We start from the raw sequence: 21401 nt of genomic DNA, 5'->3' as shown, positions 1-21401 counted from the left end.
GTGAGAGCTGGAGCAGAGGACAAGCAACATGGGAGAGCTCTGTGTCCGCTCCGTTCTGGTGACTGGGGCCAACCGAGGCATCGGCCTGGGGCTCGTCCAGCATTTCCTGAGGATGCCAAAACCACCACAGTGGATCTTTGCAGGCTGTCGAGACCCAAAGGGACAGAGAGCACAGGTGAGGCCAGGCTGGGAGGCTGTGGTTGTGCTGGGGGACGGAAGCTCTTGGTGCCAGGGGGATTTTGGAACAGGGCGGGCACTTGCAAGCATCTGGAGATGCAGTCAGGCATGGAGGGCACAGGGCAGCTGGGCTGAGATAACGTGTGAGCATCTGTGCATGGGATGTGTGGAGGGAACAATAGTACTTTGTCATGGAGTCCTCCCTGTCCATTGGGTTCAGGGCATCTGGAGCACAGTGTGGGGTGTACAGAAGCGCAGGGATGGAGCCAGAGCAATGTGGGCTTTGCCTGGGAAAGGCTGAGCCTGTGCCCAGCCCCTCCATGCCTACACAGTGCCCTCTCTTTCAGGAGTTACGGAATTTGGCTTCCAAGCACCCCAACGTCATCATCATCCCGCTCGGTAGGTGCCCCGAGGTGGGGACCCTTTGTCCCAGTTCCTCTGGCGAGTGCCCAGGCTGGGCACACCCTGGGAGCCCTGTGCTGGGAGGGAGCTGTGCCAGAGGGCTGGTGCCTGCAGGGCCATTGGGCACTGCCCCCTCTGGGGAAACAGAGGGGACTCCACCATGGGGACACGGGCTCTGACCTGCCCTGTGTCGGCTCTGCAGATGTCTCCGACCCCACCAGCATCAAGGCAGCTGCAGCCAAGGTTGCGGAGCACCTGGGGGGCTCTGGGCTCAACCTCCTCATCAACAATGCTGGAATTGTGAAGCAGAACACTCTTGATAATGAGACACTGGAGGACATGAGAGAGATTTACACCACCAACACAATCGGGCCCCTGCTGGTGGGCCAGGTGAGACCCTCACCCGAGCTGGGCTGTCCTGGGGGAACATGAAGGGCTGGTGGCAGGGGATCCTGCCTCCACTCTGGTTGCCTCTGGGCTCTCAGTTGATAAACAGCTCATGGAGCCATGGGCTGGAGCTCAGGAACTGGAGCCTGGCAGGGAAGAGGAGGGAGGATGCCCCAGTGCTGGTGTCAATGTTCTGCCTGTGGAAGGGGCTTCTCCCCTGCCCTGTGCCCTGTCCGTGTGTACTCCTGCCCCTCTCTCTCCACCCAGGCGTTTCTGCCCTTGCTGAAGAAGGCTGCCCAGGGGAGCCCAGGCTCAGGGCTGAGCTGCAGCAAGGCTGCCATCGTCAATATATCCAGCATTGCCGGCTCCATCGAGTGTTTCTTTGGCTGGGAGCTGATCCAAGGTGCATCCTACCGCATCAGCAAGGTACAGTCACACTTCTGCTTCCCCTATCCAGCTTTGGAACCCTGTGCAGCCACCTTTCCCCTCCCACTGCCATCCCCTCCCTGTGTCCCCACAGGCTGCTCTGAACATGCTGAACAAGTGCCAGTCCCTGGCGTACAAGGAGCACGGCATCCTCTGCGTCGCTCTCCACCCCGGCTGGGTGCAAACCGAGTTGGGCGGCGCTGCGGGACACACGGTAGGAATTCCACTGAGGCGGGGCCATTAGAGCTCCTGTGCTGATTTCCCCTGTGTGGGAGTTGCTGTCCTGAGCCTCTGTCAATGGGTCCCCTGCCTGCCCAGTGGCTGCTGGGGCAGCTTCCCCTGTCTGAGTGTCCCCAGCACCTCGGTCCCCTGCTTGGCTTCTCTGTCCTGGTTGTTAAGGGTTTCCACATTTCCCTTTGCCCTGGAGTGCCTCCTTCACCCAACCTTGCCCGGGCCAGGGCTTCAGGCATGGGCTGCATCTCCCCCTGTGCCCCACAGCCCCCCACGACAGTGGATGACAGCGTGCAAGGGCTGCTGAAGGTCCTCTCCTCCCTGTCTGAGAAGGAGACCGGCGCCTTCCTGGACTGGGAAGGGAAGGTCGTACCCTGGTGAGACACCACTTCAGGATCCTGACAGCCAGAAGACACCCTGTGCCACTGCTCCCATGTTTCCCATACCCTCAATAAATTCTGGCTGATTGCTTCCGGATCTGTTGAGGATTGCCAGCTCATGAGATGGCCTCTTCCCAAGATATCCCACTCTTCATCCCAGGATGCAGTGGTGCTCACAGCTGTCCTCGACTTACAGCTGTAGGGAGCATCCCCATGAGTGTCCCATGGCACTGTGACTGCCCTCTGGAGACCTCCCCTCCAGGAGACACTGGCGAAGCTAGAACAAGTCTTCTCTCTTGATAGGAGAGAGGTTTTACAAGCCCCTGCAGGACTGGCTTTCCCCTGCCCAGGTTGAGCTGCCTGAGGGGCTGGGGGTCACAGGGACCAGCTGTCCCCTCCCTCAGCAGGGGGATGCCTGGTCACAGGTGGGACAGGGGGACACACAGCGCTCGGGCAGAGCACAGGGACCCTTGAGGCTGGGTGTGGACAGAGAGCAGAGAGACATCAGCTGCCAGAGTTTACAGAGGTGGGGGGCACAGGGGGACCACAGGGCACATGTGGGTCAGGGAAGGGGAGAGAAGTTGCTTCCCGAGTCCTTCTCTTCTTGAAGCTCCACAGCCAAGCACCTCAACCCCATGTCCTGGGCAGCCTGGAAGAGGCACAGCCCTGCCAGCACAACCCAGAGGGTGGGTGGGCAGGAGAGGAGTCATTTCCCAGGCATGAAATGTCTGTGGAGGTGGGAAATGGGACTTGGTCCCGGGACAAAGCATCAGCATGACCTGCTGGAAAGGCTCAGTCCTGGCTGCTGCTTTCCTGGTCTCTGTGCTTCCAGCTGGGAGAAGCAGGCAGGGGGTGGGTGGCTGGGGCAGGGGGTGACCCATGGGCTCCCTCCCCTCCATGGGCACCGTGCCTGGGACAGCATCTCCAGCACGTCCCCTGGCACCTCACCTTGCTCGCCCGGTACGGGTACATGGGGGCCTCTGGCACCCTGAGGCACAGCCCGATGGAGCCCAGTTTGGTGGAGATGTTGAGGACAGTGGCCCTGCTGCAGCTCAGACCCTCCTTCCCTTGGCCGCCTGCACCAGGAGCGGCAGGAACTCCTGCTGCAAGGACACAGATGCTGCATTAAGATGTGGCAAGTCTGCCCTTGGTGTCTTGCTGGAGTGCAAGGCCAGCAGCTGGCCATGCAGGTGCCCATCCTTCTGCCAGGAGACTGGATCCACTGGGTTTCCTTCCCTCCATGGGTGCTTTGTTTCACTTGACAGTCAGGGCATGGGCATTGGCTTGGATGAGGCAAGATCGAGGCAGTGACTGTCTGCTCATGGCCATGTGAGGAATGCCCAGGCTCAGGGGAGCGGGGAGGGGACATGAGATCACTGTTCCCAGTGTTGTGTGGGTCTGAGGTGGAAAGCTCTTCTTGTGAGGGTGTAAAGCCAATGTGAACCATGGAGCTTATTGCATCACTTCCACATGCTGCTCCTTCCCTCTTCAGCTACAGCTTCTCCTGGCTGATGGCACTGGGTTTCTCAAGTACAGCAGAATTTACCTGAAGTCCCCAAAGTTTTTTGCCCTTTGGAAACAAGGACAAAGTTTCCTGGCTCCCAGCCAGGATCTATGTCCTGGAGTTTGAAGGATTGGAGCAGTTCCTCCTCCAGGATCCGAGGGTGGGTGTAAACCCTGAGTGGGTGGGGTCTCTGTGGGAAAGGATATAAGGAAACATTAGAGAGCAGAGCAAACAGTGAGAGCTGGAGCAGAGGACAAGCAACATGGGAGAGCTCTGTGTCCGCTCCGTTCTGGTGACTGGGGCCAACCGAGGCATCGGCCTGGGGCTCGTCCAGCATTTCCTGAGGATGCCAAAACCACCACAGTGGATCTTTGCAACCTCTCGTGATGCCAAGGGACAGAGAGCACAGGTAAGGCCAGGCTGGGAGGCTGTGGTTGTGCTGGGGGACGGAAGCTCTTGGTGCCAGGGGGATTTTGGAACAGGGCGGGCACTTGCAAGCATCTGGAGATGCAGTCAGGCATGGAGGGCACAGGGCAGCTGGGCTGAGATAACGTGTGAGCATCTGTGCATGGGATGTGTGGAGGGAACAATAGTACTTTGTCATGGAGTCCTCCCTGTCCATTGGGTTCAGGGCATCTGGAGCACAGTGTGGGGTGTACAGAAGCGCAGGGATGGAGCCAGAGGAATGTGGGCTTTGCCTGGGAAAGGCTGAGCCTGTGCACAGCCCCTCCATGCCTACACAGTGCCCTCTCTTTCAGGAGTTACGGAATTTGGCTTCCAAGCACCCCAACGTCATCATCATCCCGCTCGGTAGGTGCCCCGAGGTGGGGACCCTTTGTCCCAGTTCCTCTGGCGAGTGCCCAGGCTGGGCACACCCTGGGAGCCCTGTGCTGGGAGGGAGCTGTGCCAGAGGGCTGGTGCCTGCAGGGCCATTGGGCACTGCCCCCTCTGGGGAAACAGAGGGGACTCCACCATGGGGACACGGGCTCTGACCTGCCCTGTGTCGGCTCTGCAGAGGTCTCTGACCCCACCAGCATCAAGGCAGCTGCAGCCAAGGTTGCGGAGCACCTGGGGGGCTCTGGGCTCAACCTCCTCATCAACAATGCTGCCCTTCTGAAGATGACCACACTTGATAATGAGACACTGGAGGACATGAGAGAGATTTACACCACCAACACAATCGGGCCCCTGCTGGTGGGCCAGGTGAGACCCTCACCCGAGCTGGGCTGTCCTGAGGGAACATGAAGGGCTGGTGGCAGGGGATCCTGCCTCCACTCTGGTTGCCTCTGGGCTCTCAGTTGATAAGCAGCTCATGGAGCCATGGGCTGGAGCTCAGGAACTGGAGCCCGGCAGGGAAGAGGAGGGAGGATGCCCCAGTGCTGGTGTCAATGTTCTGCCTGTGGAAGGGGCTTCTCCCCCGCCCTGTGCCCTGTCTGTGTGTACTCCTGCCCCTCTCTCTCCACCCAGGCGTTTCTGCCCTTGCTGAAGAAGGCTGCCCAGGGGAGCCCAGGCTCAGGGCTGAGCTGCAGCAAGGCTGCCATCGTCAATATATCCAGCATTGGCGGCTCCATCGAGTGTTGCTTTGGTTGGGACCTCTTCCCATGCCCCTCGTACCGCTGCAGCAAGGTACTGTCACACTTCTGCTTCCCCTATCCAGCTTTGGATCCCTTTGCAGCCTCCCTTCCTCTCCTACCGCCATCCCCTCCCTGTGTCCCCACAGGCTGCTCTGAACATGCTGAGCAAGTGCCAGTCCCTGGCGTACAAGGAGCACGGCATCCTCTGCGTCGCTCTCCACCCCGGCTGGGTGCAAACTGACATGGGCAGCTCTGCTGGACACACGGTAGGAATTCCCCTGAGGCGGGACCATCAGAGCTCATGTGCTGATTTCCCCTGTGTGGGAGTTGCTGTCCTGAGCCTCTGCCCATGGCTTCCATGGCTGCCCAGTCGCTGCTGGGGCAGCTTCCCCTGTCTGAGTGTCCCCAGCACCTCAGTCCCCTGCTTGGCTTCTCTGTCCTGGTTGTTAAGGGTTTCCACATTTCCCTTTGCCCTGGAGTGCCTCCTTCACCCAACCTTGCCCGGGCCAGGGCTTCAGGCATGGGCTGCATCTCCCCCTGTGCCCCACAGCCCCCCACGACAGTGGATGACAGCGTGCAAGGGATGCTGAAGGTCCTCTCCTCCCTGTCTGAGAAGGAGACCGGCGCCTTCCTGGACTGGGAAGGGAAGGTCGTACCCTGGTGAGACACCACTTCAGGATCCTGACAGCCAGAAGACACCCTGTGCCACTGCTCCCATGGTTCCCATACCCTCAATAAATTCCTGCCGAGTGCTTACAGCTCTGTTGAGGATTGCCAGCTCATGAGATGGCCTCTTCCCAAGATATCCCACTCTTCATCCCAGGATGCAGTGGTGCTCACAGCTGCCCTCGACTCACAGCTGTAAGGGGCATCCCTATGAGTGTCCCATGGCACTGTGACTGCCCTCTGGAGACCTCTCCTCCAGGAGACACTGGAGAAGCTGGAGCAGATCTTCTCTCTTGAGAGGAGAGAGGTCTTCCAAGCCCCTGCAGGACTGGCTTTCCCCTGCCCAGGTTGAGATGCCTGAGGGGCTGGGGGTCACAGGGACCAGCTGTCCCCTCCCTCAGCTGGGGGATGCCTCGTCACAGGTGGGACAGGGGGACACACAGCGCTCGGGCAGAGCACAGGGATCCTTGAGGCTGGGTGTGGACAGAGAGCAGAGAGACATCAGCTGCCAGAGTTTACAGAGGTGGGGGGCACAGGGGGACCACAGGGCACATGTGGGTCAGGGAAGGGGAGAGAAGTTGCTTCCCGAGTCCTTCTCTTCTTGAAGCTCCACAGCCAAGCACCTCAACCCCATGTCCTGGGCAGCTTGGAAGAGGCACAGCCCTGCCAGCACAACCCAGGGAATGGGTGAGCAGGAGTGGAGTCATTTCCCAGGCATGAAATGTCTGTGGAGGTGGGAAATGGGACTTGGTCCCAGGACAAAGCATCAGCATGACCTGCTGGAAAGGCTCAGTCCTGGCTGCTGCTTTCCTGGTCTCTGTGCTTCCAGCTGGGAGAAGCAGGCAGGGGGTGGGTGGCTGGGGCAGGGGGTGACCCATGGGCTCCCTCCCCTCCATGGGCACCGTGCCTGGGACAGCATCTCCAGCACGTCCCCTGGCACCTCACCTTGCTGGCCCGGTACGGGTACATGGGGGCCTCTGGCACCCTGAGGCACAGCCCGATGGAGCCCAGTTTGGTGGAGATGTTGAGGACAGTGGCCCTGCTGCAGCTCAGACCCTCCTTCCCTTGGCCACCTGCACCAGGAGCGGCAGGAACTCCTGCTGCAAGGACACAGATGCTGCATTAAGATGTGGCAAGTCTGCCCTTGGTGTCTTGCTGGAGTGCAAGGCCAGCAGCTGGCCATGCAGGTGCCCATCCTTCTGCCAGGAGACTGGATCCACTGGGTTTCCTTCCCTCCATGGGTGCTTTGTTTCACTTGACAATCAGGGCATGGGCATTGGCTTGGATGAGGCAAGATCGAGGCAGCAACTGTCTGCTCATGGCCATGTGAGGAATGCCCAGGCTCAGGGGAGCGGGGAGGGGACATGAGATCACTGTCCCCAGTGTTGTGTGGGTCTGAGGTGGAAAGCTCTTCTTGTGAGGGTGTAAAGCCAATGTGAACCATGGAGCTTATTGCATCACTTCCACATTCTGCTCCTTCCCTCTTCACCTACAGCTTCTCCTGGCTGATGGCACTGGGTTTCCCAATGACAGCAGGATTTACCTGAACTCATGGAATTTTTTTGCCCTTTGGAAACAAGGACAAAGTTTCCTGGCTCCCAGCCAGAATCTATGTCCTGAAGTTTGAAGGGCTGGAGCAGTTGCTCCTCTTGGATCCAAGGGTTGGCGTAAACCCTGAGTGGGTGGGGTCTCTGTGGGAAAGGATATAAGGAAACATTAGAGAGCAGAGCAAACAGTGAGAGCTGGAGCAGAGGACAAGCAACATGGGAGAGCTCTGTGTCCGCTCCGTTCTGGTGACTGGGGCCAACCGAGGCATCGGCCTGGGGCTCGTCCAGCATTTCCTGAGGATGCCAAAACCACCACAGTGGATCTTTGCAGGCTGTCGAGACCCAAAGGGACAGAGAGCACAGGTGAGGCCAGGCTGGGAGGCTGTGGCTGTACTGGGGGACAGAAGCTCTTGGTGCCAGGGGGATTTTGGAACAGGGAGGGCACTTGCAAGCATCTGGAGATGCAGTCAGGCATCTGGGGTACAGGGCAGCTGGGCTGAGATAACGTGTGAGCATCTGTGCATGGGATGTGTAGAGGGAATAGTGGTATTTTGTCATGGAGTCTTCCCTATCCATTGGGTTCAGGGCATCTGGAGCACAGTGTGGGGTGTACAGAAGCGCAGGGATGGAGCCAGAGCAATGTGGGCTTTGCCTGGGAAAGGCTGAGCCTGTGCACAGCCCCTCCATGCCTACACAGTGCCCTCTCTTTCAGGAGTTACGGAATTTGGCTTCCAAGCACCCCAACGTCATCATCATCCCGCTCGGTAGGTGCCCCGTGGTGGGGACCCTTTGTCCCAGTTCCTCTGGCGAGTGCCCAGGCTGGGCACACCCTGGGAGCCCTGTGCTGGGAGGGAGCTGTGCCAGAGGGCTGGTGCCTGCAGGGCCATTGGGCACTGCCCCCTCTGGGGAAACAGAGGGGACTCCACCATGGGGACACGGGCTCTGACCTGCCCTGTGTCGGCTCTGCAGAGGTCTCCGACCCCACCAGCATCAAGGCAGCTGCAGCCAAGGTTGCGGAGCACCTGGGGGGCTCTGGGCTCAACCTCCTCATCAACAATGCTGGAATGGCAAAGCCAAAGTCCATGGATAATGAGACGCTGGAGGATATGATCCAGGTTTACACCACCAACACAATTGGGCCCCTGCTTGTGGGCCAGGTGAGTGTCCTGCACTACCGCACAAGTCCAGAAGGATCCTTTCCCATGTCCTCCAGGTGGACATTTTAGAGGGTGTGAAGGGCCAGTGGCAGAGGCTCCTGTCACTGCTCTGGTGCCCTGATCGGCTCTCAGCTCATGAGAATCCCACTGTGCCATGGGCTGGAGCACAGGACCTGGAGTCTGGCAGGCTGGGGCGCTGGGAAGAAGAGAGAGGATGTCTCAGTTTTGCTGCCAATGTTCGCCATTGTGGAAGGAGCTTCTCTCCTGCCCTGTGCCATGTCCTTGTGTGCTCCAGTCCCCTCTGTCTCCTCACAGGCATTCCTGCCCTTCCTGAAGAAGGCTGCCCAGGGGAGCCCAGGCTCAGGGCTGAGCTGCAACAAGGCTGCCATCGTCAATATGTCCAGCTATGCAGGCTCTATTCAGGATGTGTATGTATGGGAATTTGGACAAGTTGTCTCATACCGCTGCAGCAAGGTACTGCCAGATTTTGCTGGGGGTCAGCCCAGACATTTTCCCCTCCAAATGATCACACTGCCTTCCAACCTCCCCCTCAGTCTGTGCCCCTCTCTGTGCTGTGACTGAGCTTCTGTCAGTTCCTGGGTTCCCATCTCAGCACAGTTATGTACCTGGGCCTGGGTGCTACCTCAGGGAGACATGATCCGATGGGACTTCAGCTAGGCTGGGCATCTACACAGGGCTAGTGAGGGAGCATCATGTACCCCAGGAAGTGGCCCCCTCTGCCCTATCCTTGCCTCAGCTGTGGGGTCTGCACATGTCCCCTGGCAGCTGCTTTTCCCCTCCCACTGCCATCCCCTTCCTGTGTCCCCACAGGCTGCTCTGAACATGCTGAGCAAGTGCCAATCCCTGGCGTACAAGGAGCACGGCATCCTCTGCGTCACTCTCCACCCCGGCTGGGTGCAAACCGACATGGGGGGTGGGGGATCATTTAAGGTAAGAGATCTCCTGTCTACGAGAACCTCATCATTCAGGAATTCAGAATCTGCTGGAGTTTCATGCTGGGCTCAGTGAGAGCTCCTGGGCAGATACCCTGGAGGCACAGGAAGGAGGGAGATGAGAATCTGGGAATGCTTCTTGCCCAGAACAATCATCTGTTTCAGGCCAGACTCTTGAGCACAGAACTGTTTCTCTCTCTGCCCCACAGCCTCCCCTGACAGTGGATGACAGCGTGCAAGGGATGCTGAAGGTGCTGTCTTCCATCTCTGAGAAGGAGACTGGGACCTTCCTGGATTGGGAAGGGAAGGTCGTACCCTGGTGAGATGCTGATTCAGGATTCTGTCTGTGAGGACTTTTACTGCTGCTCCACGTTGTGCCTGCCCCTTAGTAAACGAATGTCCACAAACAATAAATAGCACTGTGTGAGCCTCCTTCCCTTGATGTTCTATTAACTAACACTGAGAGAGCCCTCGCTGGTGCTTTGAGAGTTCTTGTCAGTTATTTCCGCATATCATTGAGCTGGGTTGGTCTGAACGTTTGATCTTGTCTAACTGGGGACCTGGACAACATCCTGATAGGAATTTTACCCTAAGCTCATCCCAAAGCTCTCCCTTAGAATGGCAGCACCCCCTCACAATAACTCAGGCACTCCTCCCAGTGATTCCTTCCTAATTTGTCAGTTGCAAGTCCAAGCAGAACACTGCTCATCGTTAGCTCCTCCATCACAGAGGTCAGGAAGACAAAACCTGACGTGATCTTCCTGGCTTGCTGTGTTCCTCCAGCAGAGATCAAAGTAAATACACCCACGAAGACCAGGGCCTCAAATGGGAAATCTGTAAGTGCAGTGCTGAGCCCTCTCAGGGATGGAAACCTATTCTGTGTTCCTGTTAAATCCTGTCTGCATCTCTCTTCTTGGGGGCTATGCTTCCTGTTCCGAGTTGGTGTGTGGAGGCAGGATAAGCTCTTGGTGTTGTGCACATTTCCAAGGGGCACACGGAGGCTCCATGATGAGCAAAGATGCCCATGGGTGCTCTGGGACTCACCATGGGGCTTATGGAGTGTGATGTGGGACCAAATGGGCACAAGGGGCCTTGGGGTCCATGGGGATCCCCCACTGTATATCCTGTGGTGCATGGAGGGATAGGGAGGAGGCAGCAGTGGGATGGTACCCAGGGGGCTGTAGGCTGCCTTGGATGTGGAGCAGGGAGCTCCCATCCCCACTGAGTCCTTTCTTCACCACCAGCACTGAGCCTAACCTGCACCAGGGCCAAGAACAGAAAATGCAGCTCTGGAGTCACCAAAGTACAGTTCTGAAGGCATGAAATTGGGGAGGAAATATGGCAAAGGATCATGACCAGGCAGGGATGTGGCAGTGGGACCCTGGGCATGATGGATGATAGGAGCCAGGGACATTCTGGATTGCCCAGACTTCTCTGACTGTATCCTTCCCACAGCACCACTCAGCTCCCCAAGGAGATCATTGTGTCACTTGTTGTATTTTTAATTGAATTCTCTCAAATCTGTGGTATTGCACATGATGCTAAAAAGTTAATTAATTCCTCACCTCTTGTACCACTTAGATTTAGCTGAAATTATTATAACCCTGACTTTGCTGTATTATAGGATGATGGCCCCACTGCATAAGGCCCCTCAACAGCTCCGTCCTTGGCAGCAGTCTCATTTCCTGGGTGCCATCCCAGCACTGCCAGTGTTCTGCACCATTTGGGGCCCCATTCCAGATTGCCAAGCCTGTGAGCAGCAGCATCCAAGTCCATTTGTAGCCTCCTCAATGAAAGAGGATTTGTTGGCCAGGCTGTGCTGGGTGTCCATGCCAGGGGAGGGGACAGTGCAGGGACTTTGCTCCCCGTGGTCCCAGCCTGCAGCAGGACCCAGCAGGTGGCAGGATCTCTTCTGCTGTGATCGTATAGTGGTCAGTACTCTGCGTTGTGGCCGCAGCAACCTCGGTTCGAATCCGAGTCACAGCAACTTTTGTCAAGAGACGAGATCCAAGAGTGACCAGGCTCATACCAACAATGATTTCCCGACCTGTAGTCGCTGCGCAGGGTCTCTTCAGTGAGGCTGCAGTGACTCTTCTGGGAAAGCATTCCAGCTTCTACATTTTGAAGGCAAACCTGAGAATTTAGAGGAATTTGCCCAGCCTTCCACATTCCACTTCCTCACAGTTTTTCAGAATGAGGACCAGAAGGTGCTGCGGCTACCCTGCAGAATGAGAGGAGGTGGGAGGCAGCAGCTTGCTCAGCTCCTGGCTCCCAGGGCATGAAGGATCTGCCACAGCAGAAGAAGGAAGATAACCAGATGAAACTCCTGCTGCTGGCACCCCCTGCTCCAGGGGAGCAGGATTTTGACTGCAGGACCTTCAGAGATGCTTTCACATCAGAGGAAAAACCCACTGAGAGCTGAGGGGTGACCCTGACAAACTGTAGGTTTGGGAGCTCGAGGCCTCATGGGCACCAAGAAGCAGGTGGAGATCTCTGGGTGCACCAGGAGATGCTTCAGCTTGGGGAAGCCTCTTAAACTGTTGCTTTTACCCTTCTGGAGCCTTAATGGAGTCACTCTCTTTGCTTGGACTTGGTGCCCTCTCCTGACAGCTGCGCAGAACTCCCTGTGGTCGGCAGCTTTCAAAAGAGAAGTTACATAAGGTGTGGCACAGGCTGGTGGTGGAGAAGGCACCACCCAAACAATGGGTCTCAACTCACCACTGTGGGGGCATCTGAAAGCAGCAGAAGGCTGCAGCACTCAGGCAGATGGGTTCAGGTGTCTGCAAGGCTGATGCTTGGGAAAAGGAGAGGGTGGATTTATTTTTTTCTTCCACAAAATAAATTTTTCTTTTGTATCTTATCCAGAGCAAGAAATGAAGGGGGGAAAAAATCATTGCACATTTACTTTTAGGATTTGCAGTTTATAGGGCACTTACTTGCATGACTTCATACTCCTCCAAGATTCATTTACTGAAAATACATATCTCTTTACTTAGGGAAAGCATCTTTCCCTTCTAAAGATAATACAGGAGGAAGAGAAGGCAAACATCTGGAGAAGCTGCCCATTAGCAGCAGCAGTGACTGCTCCACTTTTACCCAGCTGAGCAGCAGAATCACAAGGAAATACATAACTTCTCATTCCTCTTTTCTTTTTTTTTTTTTTTTCCCCACAGAAAGTCAGTGTGATATGTAAAGCCACTAAACTTACCTGAAAAATAATTTACTGCGCTTGAGCAACAGATATATTCAGGTTGAAAAACATTTTAAAAAATTATGTAGGACAGGGATATTTTTCGTCCAAAATTCCTTGATTGTCTGTTAAAAGAGTTTCTATTTTGCAAAAATATCCTGAAGTGTCCATACACCTACAGGACAGTCCAGGGCTTGACTGAGGCAGTGTGGTGGCCCCACAAGTCACTGCAGCCTCTGCTCTCACACGAACTGTATTCCCTTACAGTGATGCAGGGCTCTGCTGGGAAACTTCCAGTGGTCACCCTCCCAGTGAGAAAGGGTCTCCTGATGTTCAGCTGGAGCCTCTTCTGTTCCAGTGTGTGCCCATGGCCTCTGGCACTGGGCACCACCGAACAGAGCCTGGCTTCCCTCCCAGGAGAGATGGCTCCAGTGGCTCCAGGCCCTTCAGGAGCTTCACAGAGGTCGTCACAAAAAAAAAAAAAAAAAAAAAAAAAAAAAAAAAAAAGTTGCCAGCACAAAACCAAACTTTAAGAACACTGCCTGAAGTCAAGTTGGCACCTGAGCACCCTTCACTGAGGGACTTATTCCCTGCATCACTTGCCCCGGGCAGCACAGCACCATCCCGGCAGGAGAAGGCGCCGCTCCTGCCCACGGGCTCCTAAAGGATAAAGCCACCGCCTGAACAGGGGCTTGAACCCTGGACCCTCAGATTAAAAGTCTGATGCTCTCCCAACTGAGCTATCCAGGCTCACATTGGGGCTCTGGGGGCATGTCTGTGACAGGCACGGGGGTACCCCCCTTTCCTGCAGCATTGCAGGGACAATGTGGGGACCCGCTGTGATATTTCCCACTCCCACACCACCCCAACGAGGCTGCCAGCGCAGGCCAGACTGAACACCCGACTTCTGGGAATCTCCCTGGGCACTGATCAGGCACAGGGATGCGCCCTGGGAAGATGCCGGTGCCGCAGGGATGCGCAGGCGGGGAGGGGAGCAGGATGCTGCGGGAGCGGCTGTAAAACCTCCTGTGCTCCCCGAGGGAGGCAGGAGGGTCCCGCCGGGGCACAGGAGCAGCAGCGGTGGCTGTGGCCGCACAGGGCTCCGAGCTCTGCTCTGTGGCTGCAGCAGCCTCCGCTCGAATCCGAGTCCCAGCGGCGCTTTTCGGGAGCCGCGTTAAAGCAGGAGGGAGGCGGCTGCGGGCAGTTGAATTGCATATACCGAGCTTGGATGGGAATCTGCAGGTGCCACCCCACACATTCTATTGCCCTTCCTCCCCATTCTTCAGGAAGGGGCCCCTCTGCCCAGGAAGAACCCACCCTGTCCACCAGCCCACCCACCAGTGCCCTACAGCATCCCTGTCCCACCTCACACTTCCTTGGGAGGAAGAAGACATCTTCCCTTCAGCAGGAGAATATGATTTTGCCCCATCCCTTGAAGTGTTCTAGGCCACTTTGGAGGCGGCTTGGAGCATCCTGGTCTAGTGGGAGGTGTCCCTACCCTGGCAGGGGTTTGAAATGAGATGAACTTTAAGGTCCCTTCCAGCCTGAGCATCCCTTGTCTCTGAGGGTCCCCAGTACCCAGTGCAGGCTGAAGCTGCAGGGGCTTCCTCCAGCTGTCACAGAGAGGGCTTTCCAGTGGACACTGGGGGGATGCTGCACAGGGCAGGGGCAGTGTCCAGGATGTCACTGGGGAATGTGGCACTGCCATGTGGCACAAGGAGTTGCCCAGATATAACTTTTCCTATCCCAACCCCTCCATCTTCTCCCAGATACCTGGGGTCCACCTGGCCACTCTGGCAGCACCAGCATCCCCTGCCAGGGGCAGGAGAAGTGGAGAGGGGCTGTGTTTACCGAGGCAGGGAGTGAGCAGCCCTGGGATGTTACATCTAGAGAACCATGCAGGGGCAAGAACGTGGCAGCCACCTCCCCAGAACATGGCAAAGGGACACCGAGGCTGGGAAGCTGCTCAACCTGCAGCAGCCCTGAGCAGGGCTCTCAGGGCACTAAGAACCCCATGGCACCACTGGACTGGTTTTGACAGCCCATGGCTTGTCCATAAGGCCAGTCTTTCGTCCCTCCCTGTCCCTCCTCCTCCTCCTCATGGCCAGCCCCTTGCAGCTCTCCCCTCCCCTGCAGCCCGGGTGCCTCTTGGCTGGACCTGCGTTAAAATTATAAAAGGCTGTTTGGCTTGGAGCCGTCCGGAGGATCCCGGCCGAGCCTGCCATGGGGAGCAGCGGCGCCGGGGTTGCGTTGCTGACGTTGTCGCTGCTCCTGCAGCCCACGTCCCAGTTCTGGCTCTTCAATGTCCTCTTTCCACCCACCACCACCCCCGAAGCTCCCCCGACGAACAGCACCCCGCCCGTGGTACTCGGTAAGGTGACACCGGCACGGGCACCATGCGGGGTATGGGTGGGCACTCTGGCTGCCATGCAGCCCCCCAGAGCAGGCACTGAGGATGGGGTCCTGTTGGTGACTCGGTGGGTTTTGGCTGCAGTGGTTCTTGGCTGTCTGGGTTGGAGCCACCAAGTGAGGGTGTCACAGAGCTCCTCAGTCCCCTCCCATTCACTGGGGTAGGGACACAGGGCTGGCCGTGCCCAGGTAGAGCTTTTTGGAGCTGAGGGGATAGACTGGGCACCCCAGAAAGCGAATGGGTCTCTGATATCTCACATCTGGCCCACAGAGTGGTTTAGGGCTTTTTTGGGTCTGGGGAACTCTGCTGGCAGAGGGACAGGGGCTGCAGCACGACCTCTTCTGCCACTTCCCAAACAGGCTGCCATTGGTGCAGTGGTGGATCCACCACCTCTCACTTTCCTGAAGCCCACTCCATCCTGTGTCTTCTCCCACTCCCTGGAGATGGCTAAGTCATCGTCTGCTGCTGCAAATGAGGATCTATCTCACATCTTACCCAGTGCCAACTCTGACTGGGGGCAAGCCAGCAGGAAAAGGGGCACAGGGAGATTAAAGGAGATGTGGGGGCATCATCTCAGGGAGGTGGAAGCAGCCACCACCAGCTGGTGCCTCTGTGCTGCATGGCTCTGCCTTCCTTTGCCCCTGTGCCATCACCAGGCACTTGAGCTCAGGTTTTGCCATGAAAACTCTGCTGAGCAGAGATGGGGTTTTCCTCCTTTTTCTTGAATCATGATGAGTTTCCCCTTAGAAAAAGAGAAGAGAAAAGCAGAAGATCCCTCCCTGCTGCATTGCCAAGGGCTGACCCTGTAAATTCCCTTCCTAAGGGCATCAGAGGGCACAGGCCTCCATGTCCTGAGGTGTTCAGAAGACCCAGGTCACTGTCACCAAAGTGCCTCTTTTCAGCATTACCTGTGACAGTGGAGCATCTCCTTTTGTCGCCGGTAGCAGCCCCAGGCCATGTCCCACGCCCAGGCAGACCCGGATGCCCCTTGTGCCGCTTGGCTGCTCCTCCTGCTGCTCGGCATCCACAAGTAACCCATCCCCCTGGGCCGGGCGTCCCAGAAACCCCCAGTGCCCTTGGGACCACTGATAACCCCTCTGCCCTCACAGAACTCCCTTAATAATTACCTAATGTCCTCTGGAAGGGGAGGCAGAGCTCAGGGCTGTGTGCCAGGAGCAGGGGGGCTCCCTGAAGGCTGAGCACCTTCAGGGGCTGTCAAAGCAGCTCATGATCCTGCTCCTCTTGCTGACCAGGGAAGTCCCTTCTGCCCACTCCTGTCTGATCCTCATCCAGGTGCTTTGAAGACAGGATTAGACCCTCCCTGTACCCCTAGGGACATGCCACAGGCATGAAGAAGCTCTTAGGCAGGTTGAGGAAGGTAACTGCAACATCTCCTTCCCCTCTTTCATGGCGTGAGGCATTGATGGCCCACACTAGCCCCAGCCATGTACTGCAGGCAAGTCCTTGGACCTGCTAGGGCCTTGGGATTCGTCACCTGGTGCTCCCATTCCACCAGGGTTCACTGTCCCCTGCAGTCATTCACCTCTTGTCCTCACCCTCACAGTCAGTGCTGGCACCAGGATCAGGCTTTTTGCTCCTGCACACAGCTGGGAAAGCTCTCCATGGTGTCTGATCCCAGCACAGGCACATCTCTCAGGATAGCAGCAGGACAGGCTGGGAACCACACTGACGCTCCCAGAGGCACACCAAACACCCTGGTGACTGTCACCCTCCACTGAGAAAGGCCAGGGCACAAAAATGATCTCTCTTAAAGCTGTGCTGTGTTTCCCAGACACACCATTCCCACTGAATTTCTGCACAGTACAGCTCTGCTCAGCACTGAACCACCTCAGACACCTCGGTCAGCCTGTATGGAGGATTTAAAGTTCAGGAAACTGTCTCTGGGAGCTCTGCATCCCTGAGCTGCCCACTACCCCAGGATGAGTTGGCAGCACTGCATTAGGAATGGGCAGCCCCAAGCAGCAGCAATTTCTTCCCCTAGGCTGCAGCAAGGAGAGGAGGGTGGAAACCCATCCAGGGAGGAGGAGTAATCTAGGATACTTTGTGCTGATGAGGACTCGTGTTTGAGCCAAGGGCAACAGTTCTGGGGGCCACCCCATGGAAATGCAGCTCTAGATGTTCCCAAGGATGCATTTTAGCACTGTTTTTGTGCTCACCCAGCATCTCAGCTCCAAGCATCCTCTCTCCTGTGTGGGATAAGGTTGTTCTCCAGGGGTGCTGCTCCAGCAGGTGCCCAGCCATCCCCAGGCAACCCCGGGGGAGCACTGCCTGCAGGGTGGGGTAAGTGCCAGGTAGGGCAGCCCCACGGGGTCAGTGGGATGAGGTTTGTAACTGGCTCTGCTCTCCCTCTGTGGTGCCTCCAGTGCCTGGGTGTCTTGGGAACCAGCTGGAAGCAAAGCTGGACAAGCCAGATGTGGTGAACTGGATGTGCTATCGCAAAACTGAGGATTATTTCACCATCTGGCTCAACCTCAATACCTTCCTGCCAGTGGGAGTTGACTGCTGGATCGATAACACCAGGTACCACCCTGCCCTGAGAGCTCCCTGAGGAAATGACCTACCAAGGATCCCTTCCTTCTCCACCCTCTGGCCATGATCTAGCTCACATGGAAGAAAATGGGACAATGCGATTGTTTGGGAATACAAGTTGACTGGCTATTGCTCTGAGCATCTGTCCCTTTCCCATGTCCCTGCCATGTGCTCAAGCCCAGCCAGACCACCCTGAGCACCCACTGGAGATGCTGCCATCCTGCCTGGAGCTGCAGGATGAGGGGGCTGTGGCACCTGGTACCATCAGAGCCTCCTTTACTAGGATGCCAGGAGAGCAGAATGGACACTGGCTGGGCTCCAGTGCACCTCACATATACACGAGGCTTGGAAACAGCCAGGTCCAAGCTGCTACCCAGTGATCTCAACCCCAGCCCCATGTTCCCCATGGAGACATGGCTCTTCTGCCACCTCTTGTCCTGTCCCCACAGGGTGGTGTACAACCGAACCTCTCGGAAAATGTCCAATGCCCCAGGGGTGCACATCCGTGTTCCTGGCTTTGGCAGGACCTATTCTGTGGAATACTTGGATCAGAGCAAGCTGGCAGGTGAGAGAAGGGAGGCCAGTGTGTCTGGAGATCCCTTGTGTTCCCTTCAAATGGAGAGGTGTCCCCATGTCTCCAGCAGGGACTGTTCTGCAGAGAGCCCAGGGACCTGGGCTGGAGTGAGGCACATGAGGCTGGGGGACACACTCCAGTTGAGTGTTGGCAGGGACCGTGCCATCCCTGACCCCATTACTCACTGAGATGCACAGTCGATATGTCTGGCTGGAGCCACTGAGCTACAGGGCTTACCAGGGGACAATCTGACCATGACCAGGGCTAGAATGGAAAAAGATTGACAAGACTACAGACCACAGACCTAATTCCCACTTGTTCCCTCTGCCCACAGGCTACCTGCACACCATGGTGCAGAACCTGGTGAACAACGGCTACGTGAGGGACCAGACGGTTCGGGCAGCCCCCTATGACTGGAGGGTTGGACCTCGTAAGTCTGGGGCTTGTGACCAGGCCCCCCATGCACAGAGGGAAGCAGGATGACCCTCATGCCATCATGCTCCTCTCTTGTCCACAGAGGAGCAGCCTGAATACTTCCAGAACCTGAAGGCGCTGATCGAGGAGATGCACAACGAGTACCAGAGACCTGTCTTCCTCATTGCACACAGCATGGGCAACCTGCACGTCCTCTACTTCCTGCTGCAGCAGACTCAAGCCTGGAAAGATCAGTACATTGGGGGGTTCATTTCCCTGGGTGCCCCCTGGGGAGGCTCCGTCAAGCCCCTGCGTATCCTGGCATCCGGTAGGTGACTCTTTGTGTGCAGCTTCCTCTTCATTTGCTTTCCCTCCTGCAGAAATGGAAGGGTGGTGCTGGGCAGGGAAAGGGCACAGTGGTGAAAGACGTGGTGGACCCAGTTCCTGTTTAGCCTCTTTGCAGCCCAGAAAGCCACAATCACTTGCCTAATGCTGACAGCCCAGAATATCTACAAGTCACAAGTCCAAAAATGCGTGAGATTAAAAATTGTGTGCTTGAAGGTTTTAACATCTGGCCCCTTGCAGCACCCTTAAGTCACCTGCTGGTATTTTTCTCTGTTGCCACAAGAGCCAGAGGTATTTTTAAGGCCATCCGAGGTCATTCCATGGTCTTAGGACTCCAGACATACCAAAAATGCCAAGGCTTGAAGGAAACATGCAAGTTGGCCACTGCTCGCTCCTGTCCCTGTAGGCAGGTGTGGAGGTGCCAGGGTTGCAGGGAATGTTCAGGGCTGGATTGACCTGTGCCATCACACATCCAGGTTTGTCTCTGTTCAGGCCCTTTTAGCAGGTAGAGATGTGGAGAGAAGAGTTTGGAAGGCTGCCCTTGATATCAGCAGACATGGGGGTAAGGAGGGGATGTAAGGTTATGGTCAGGGTAGGGCTAAGGAGGGGAAGAGCTGAGCTGGAGAAGGCCAGGGGACAGTAGTGAATCACTGCAGGGAGGGCTGATCCCAGCTGCCCAAAAGCTCCATCTGTGAGGGGACGCTGTGGTGCCATTTGTGATGAGCCCTTGCGTGTCCCACAGGTGATGAACAGGGCATCCCACTCATGTCCAACATCAAGCTCCGTGAAGAGCAGCGCATGACCACCACCAGCCCCTGGATGTTCCCCACGACCCTGGCCTGGCCTGAGAGCCACGTGTTCATCTCCACACCCTCCTACAACTACACCTACCGTGACTACCAGCGCTTCTTCACCGATGTCAACCTGGAGGACGGCTGGTACATGTGGGAGGACATGAAGGACTTGTTGAAGGATTTACCCCCTCCTGGGGTGGACACGTATTGCCTCTATGGCACAGGCTTCCCCACCGCAGAGACTTACATTTATGATGAGCGTTTCCCTTATGAGGACCCCGTGGATATAATTTATGGCGACGGGGACGACAGTGTCAACACACGCAGCTTAGAGCTGTGCAAGCGATGGCGTGACCAGCAAAAGCAGAAGGTGTATGTCCAGGAGCTGCGAGGTGCCCACCACTTCAACATGGTCTTCAGCAACCTGACACTCAGTTATATCAATGAAATCCTTCTGGGGAGCAAAGAGGAGCAGGGGGAGCCAGGGCAGGCGATATCCAGCCCAGAGGCTGGGAAGTTGGGGAAGATCCTACGTGAACACAAGGTCCTTAAGGAGCCTAAAAAGAACTGAAAGGACAGAGGGCCAGCTTCCCTCCATGATGGTAGGCACCACAAACTGCCATGTAGGGGAGCAAAGGACTTGGAGCTGAGTTTAGAAGGAAAGTGAGCAAGACTAACAGCTCGGGTGGATGGGCTGGCACCCACTTCCACTCTGATTGGTTCTTCTTTTGGGAATGGTGATTCATTTTACTTCAGAGGCTTGTCACTTCCCATTAGCAGGTGGATAATTAACCATGCTGCCAGCTCATTAACATCACACTCGCGAATTCCAGCATACGCACAAGCCCTCATCGCTAGCAGGCCATTTTTAGGTACTTTAGAGGCTGTGGACCTGTGGTGCTGTAGCTTCTGCTCACTTGGGACGGAGCAACAAGACAATAACAAGAGCAGGATCTGATTTACCAGGTGGTCACGGAGTACCATGGGGGTGGCGCAGTAGGTATGGCTTACAGAGCAGTGAGCTAGGCTCCTTGGGCGAGACCAACTGGAAATCAGCATATTTACAATATAATAAACACACTTTGCTTCTGCATGCTGAGCCTGCCTTGTCTTTCAGAGTCGGATGGTGAAGCCAGCCATAACCAAAAAGTGAGGTACTTGCTGCCTGCAGGCACTCCAGGAGATGGGGCTTTAGGAAAGTCAAGGTCAATGATGCAGCTGGGGTTGGTGATGTGACCAGGGCTAGCAACATGATGCAGGTGACAATGTGGTTGGGGTTGGTGACAGAAGCCAGGGTTGGTGGTGCTACTGGAGCATGATGCAACTGGTGCTGGCAGAGCAACTGGGATGGAAATACAAGCGGCCTTGGAAATCAACTGGGATTGGTGACGCAGCTGGGGGATGGCGATGCAGTTGGGGTTGGTGACACAGTTAGGGGTGGGATGCAGCCGAGGCAGGAGATGCAAACAGGAGACGCTGACGATGCAGCTTGCGACTGGCAATGCAGCCAGGAGTGGCAAAACAAATGTGGTGACACAGTTGGGGTTGGCCACGCAACCGAGGCAGCAATGCAGCCGGGACAAGCTGTGCAACCGGGACCGGCTGTGCCTCCGGGCCTGGCGATACTGCCGGGGCTGGAGCTGCCGCCGGGGCTGGGGCGGTTCCGGCGCTCGCCCCGCGTTTTGGGGCCGCTCGGGGCCGGGCCCGGCTCTGCCGCCGC

The 21401-nt window shown here is 56.7% G+C and overlaps 4 protein-coding genes and 2 non-coding genes across 7 annotated transcripts; 5 read left to right on the top strand and 1 right to left on the bottom strand.

Moving 5' to 3' along the window:
- The first annotated feature begins 13 nt into the window (after nucleotides 1-13).
- On the top strand, nucleotides 14-2097 carry LOC136366542 (C-signal-like). Its single transcript, XM_066327668.1, has 6 exons — nucleotides 14-175; nucleotides 525-576; nucleotides 782-969; nucleotides 1234-1392; nucleotides 1487-1606; nucleotides 1891-2097. The coding sequence occupies exons 1-6, from the start codon at nucleotides 29-31 to the stop codon at nucleotides 2002-2004; spliced, it is 780 nt and encodes a 259-aa protein (XP_066183765.1). The 5' UTR covers nucleotides 14-28; the 3' UTR covers nucleotides 2005-2097.
- Nucleotides 2098-3486: 1389 nt separating this feature from the next.
- On the top strand, nucleotides 3487-5839 carry LOC136366536 (C-signal-like). The gene is made up of 6 exons (XM_066327648.1): nucleotides 3487-3916; nucleotides 4266-4317; nucleotides 4523-4710; nucleotides 4975-5133; nucleotides 5228-5347; nucleotides 5632-5839. The coding sequence occupies exons 1-6, from the start codon at nucleotides 3770-3772 to the stop codon at nucleotides 5743-5745; spliced, it is 780 nt and encodes a 259-aa protein (XP_066183745.1). The 5' UTR covers nucleotides 3487-3769; the 3' UTR covers nucleotides 5746-5839.
- Nucleotides 5840-7267: 1428 nt separating this feature from the next.
- On the top strand, nucleotides 7268-9836 carry LOC136366535 (C-signal-like). Of its 2 annotated transcripts, XM_066327647.1 has the most exons (6): nucleotides 7268-7657; nucleotides 8007-8058; nucleotides 8264-8451; nucleotides 8767-8925; nucleotides 9283-9402; nucleotides 9614-9836. In XM_066327647.1, the coding sequence occupies exons 1-6, from the start codon at nucleotides 7511-7513 to the stop codon at nucleotides 9725-9727; spliced, it is 780 nt and encodes a 259-aa protein (XP_066183744.1). In that variant the 5' UTR covers nucleotides 7268-7510; the 3' UTR covers nucleotides 9728-9836. The 2 variants fall into 2 exon arrangements, with proteins under 2 accessions (XP_066183744.1, XP_066183743.1); XM_066327646.1 differs by lacking the exon at nucleotides 7268-7657 and having other exon boundaries at nucleotides 7670-8058.
- A 1482-nt stretch (nucleotides 9837-11318) lies between these two features.
- On the top strand, nucleotides 11319-11390 carry TRNAH-GUG (transfer RNA histidin (anticodon GUG)). The gene has a single exon. It is a non-coding gene; the product is annotated as a tRNA-His (tRNA).
- Nucleotides 11391-13271: 1881 nt separating this feature from the next.
- On the bottom strand, nucleotides 13272-13344 carry TRNAK-UUU (transfer RNA lysine (anticodon UUU)). The gene has a single exon. It is a non-coding gene; the product is annotated as a tRNA-Lys (tRNA).
- A 1422-nt stretch (nucleotides 13345-14766) lies between these two features.
- Nucleotides 14767-20774, top strand: LCAT (lecithin-cholesterol acyltransferase). The gene is made up of 6 exons (XM_066327640.1): nucleotides 14767-14965; nucleotides 17389-17545; nucleotides 18004-18119; nucleotides 18463-18558; nucleotides 18646-18870; nucleotides 19630-20774. The coding sequence occupies exons 1-6, from the start codon at nucleotides 14818-14820 to the stop codon at nucleotides 20250-20252; spliced, it is 1365 nt and encodes a 454-aa protein (XP_066183737.1). The 5' UTR covers nucleotides 14767-14817; the 3' UTR covers nucleotides 20253-20774.
- Nucleotides 20775-21401: the final 627 nt, after the last annotated feature.

This window comes from Sylvia atricapilla, chromosome 12 (assembly GCF_009819655.1).
Source record: "Sylvia atricapilla isolate bSylAtr1 chromosome 12, bSylAtr1.pri, whole genome shotgun sequence".
Taxonomy (NCBI): domain Eukaryota; kingdom Metazoa; phylum Chordata; class Aves; order Passeriformes; family Sylviidae; genus Sylvia; species Sylvia atricapilla.
Note: the sequence above shows the minus strand (reverse complement) of the source record. Positions and strands in the feature narration are given on the sequence as shown.